The sequence below is a fragment of the Limulus polyphemus genome, unplaced genomic scaffold (assembly GCF_000517525.1).
Source record: "Limulus polyphemus unplaced genomic scaffold, Limulus_polyphemus-2.1.2 Scaffold9489, whole genome shotgun sequence".
NCBI classification, from domain to species: domain Eukaryota; kingdom Metazoa; phylum Arthropoda; class Merostomata; order Xiphosura; family Limulidae; genus Limulus; species Limulus polyphemus.
Window position 1 is genome coordinate 3,842 of NW_013675099.1, and position 2,814 is coordinate 6,655.

At 27.8% G+C, this 2,814-nt stretch overlaps 1 protein-coding gene across 1 annotated transcript in view; it reads right to left on the bottom strand.

Annotated features, from left to right (window-relative positions):
• The window catches only part of LOC111083432 (IQ and AAA domain-containing protein 1-like), a gene marked incomplete at its 3' end in the record, with an annotated part of 5,051 nt that extends 3,137 nt beyond the window's left edge, over positions 1-1,914 (bottom strand). Inside the window, exons 1-2 of the mRNA XM_022379941.1 lie at positions 1,765-1,914; positions 554-644 (exon numbers count right to left, since the gene is read on the bottom strand). Of these exons, the coding sequence (XP_022235649.1) occupies positions 554-644; positions 1,765-1,775 (102 nt within the window). The remainder of the gene's footprint in view (positions 1-553; positions 645-1,764) is intronic.
• Between the last annotated feature and the right edge of the window lie 900 nt (positions 1,915-2,814).

Below are 2,814 nucleotides of genomic sequence, written 5' to 3' on the forward strand. Positions count from 1 at the left end.
GAATCACCAGAGTCAGATTCATGCATTGTTAATGTATCATAATAATGTTCATAGGTTGGTTATTTTCTTCTATCAGCTTCATAGATTTGCTAATACCATCAGAAACAGGTTTATATGTTGATTAATTTAATTAAAAATTGATTGATACATCGTTAACATACTAAAACAATGTTATTAGGTTCATTATTTATTAGAATTTGATTCATAGATATATTAACTACTTATCAGATATATAATAATAATAATAAATACAGGGAAAAGCTAAAATTTATTGTCGTACAGAAGTGCTTTGTAGGTCCATCTAAGTAAAGTAAAACAAGTTATTAATATGTAATGGTTATGGACAGAAATATTGTTAACAATGAGGGTACCCAACTGATTAAACAATGCATTCTAACCTTTATATGTATAATTAATTAGTTATACTGATGGCCAGGATAATTTTAAATTTTACTGTCAGTACATAGCTTGCTCTGTTCAGAAGTTATTATTATTGATTGTATTTCAGATAACTAATATTTTATTTTATGTTTTATCAAGATAATATACTTACCCTTTCTGGAAGTTGAGGCTCACTTGACAAGTCATTGACAAGAGTAGATTTTAAACTTTGCTGAGCTTCTGCCCATAAGATATTATATGTGCTTAAGACATGAAAAGAATTAAAACATTTCATGAAAAAACAACTGGAAATATTCAAGAATAAATGGAAAATTCATTAAATTATACCCTTAGAAATGTTATTCAATAAAAAAGATGAATACGAGTCTTATGAAATAATTGAACAACTTATAAATTTACCCAATGCTCTCAAACAACTAATATTTGTCTCTATGATAGTAAATGACCCTAACTGAATATATGAAATGGCAAGGAAGTATCTCAACATGTTTCCCATCATGCCAGAAATAAACAACGATTTCCTCAATTTTGTACCTGTTCCTTTAAAAACATAATATTACAATTACAGAGGAATATTTAAGTCCAGCTGCTATGTTACTCTTTCCTTGAGAACGACAACCAGCAATACTGTACAATGAATACTTAAAAAAATATTAACTAGATATAATTTTTTCATGACAAAATCTGTCAGCCTGAACCTTACTTAATGTCTTTTGAAAATCCAGATATATTGCATTATACATTGTTGATTTTACATTATAAGAAATTTCACAATTTGTTTGTCCATGAACTTAATTGTTTTATGATCTTTAAAACTGAATTAGTCATAGTTACACGTATATAAGCTCAGCTTATCACTCACATAATTATTTAGGTTTAACACTATCACTAAACAAAGTGTTGCTATCAGTATCAGCTAAAGGAAACTAGACGCTAAAAATGATATAGTTCATTGGAATTATAAAAATGATGGTGTGACTTTTGTCGAAAATGTATTTCAGCTTACATTCATCTTTGAAGAACTTAAAGACGAAAATCCAATGCAATAGTTAAATAGCCTGTTTTTTCTTCCTATGGTTATTGTACACTGTAAATTTTCATATAGTTTTGGGAATATTTTTTATTTCTGTTTGATATTAGCTTTGCCTGTTTTATTAACAATAAAATGCCTATTTTAATTTTTTTTAGTGTTCTTGATTCATTCATAATATGATAGTTTTTTGTTTTTATTTTTCTCATATGACAGTCTACGCTTAGTAAATTATCCATGCGACCAACTTTACGAAATTTTTATTGATATTTTAGTTTTTTAATTTATTTATTTCTAAAAATATAAAACTTTTGCTGGTGTAAGGTACTCACTTGTGAGACATCCTACTTTATTTTTTCTAACTAATTAAGTTCATTTATTTATGGTACAAAGACACTTATTTAGAGAAATAGAATACTTTTATATATCATAAGCCTATATCGATAGCGTAAAACACGCTGCTTGTTTACGTATTCTGTATTACTCCTGTTAGTTGCCATGACACCACTGATTGCTAACAGATTGTAAGCACTCTGTTGGTAAATACTGTAATTCTTGTAAAAAAAAAAAAATATTTGTACCATAATTTAAATAGATAAATAATTGAAAAAAAAAAAAACAAACGAAAAAGTTCAACAATTAAGACGAATATTAATAAATTAAATTAACATATTTATATCGAGTTGTTTTATATTTTTATGAGAATTTGGAAGTTATAAAAACAGACAACATAATTATTATAGCGTGAACGCCTTTTATGAGCTGTCGAAGCATTACTATAATTATAAGACATTCGTATTAGGCCTATTATATTTTTTTTAGATACTACATTCTTAATCTTGGTCCATTAGGAATTTTCAAGAATTAGAAGGGTGAATAATAATGGTATTCCAACCACACTATATATATATATATTCATTAAACAGTTTGTCCACTGTATAATATCGAATAATGTATTCGACGAAATGTTGTAACATTATTCATATGCCTAAATTCATTTAGGTTATTATATTGGGAAATAAAACAGACTCGAAACCCCATAGGTATTAAAAACAGTAGTGGTCTGAACACTATCTGTACAAGCCATTTTTCACAACAGCATTTGTTCTGGTGTGGTGAACACCTTTTACAAGTTTGTCATATAATCACTACCGTTATTTCTTTATAATATTGTTACGTCTCCGTTTGTTAATTAATTTTCCGTAACTTCGTTCCGACGAAACTTTAACGACACAAGTCTTTACTTAATAAAACTGGTTTATTCTTTCCGAATACAACTTCACGATACACTCAACTTCAACAATCGCGCTAAACAAACGCTATAACAACGAACGTGCTCAATAATACTTCTGACTGCAGTTCAATTACTCACTATCTATCCG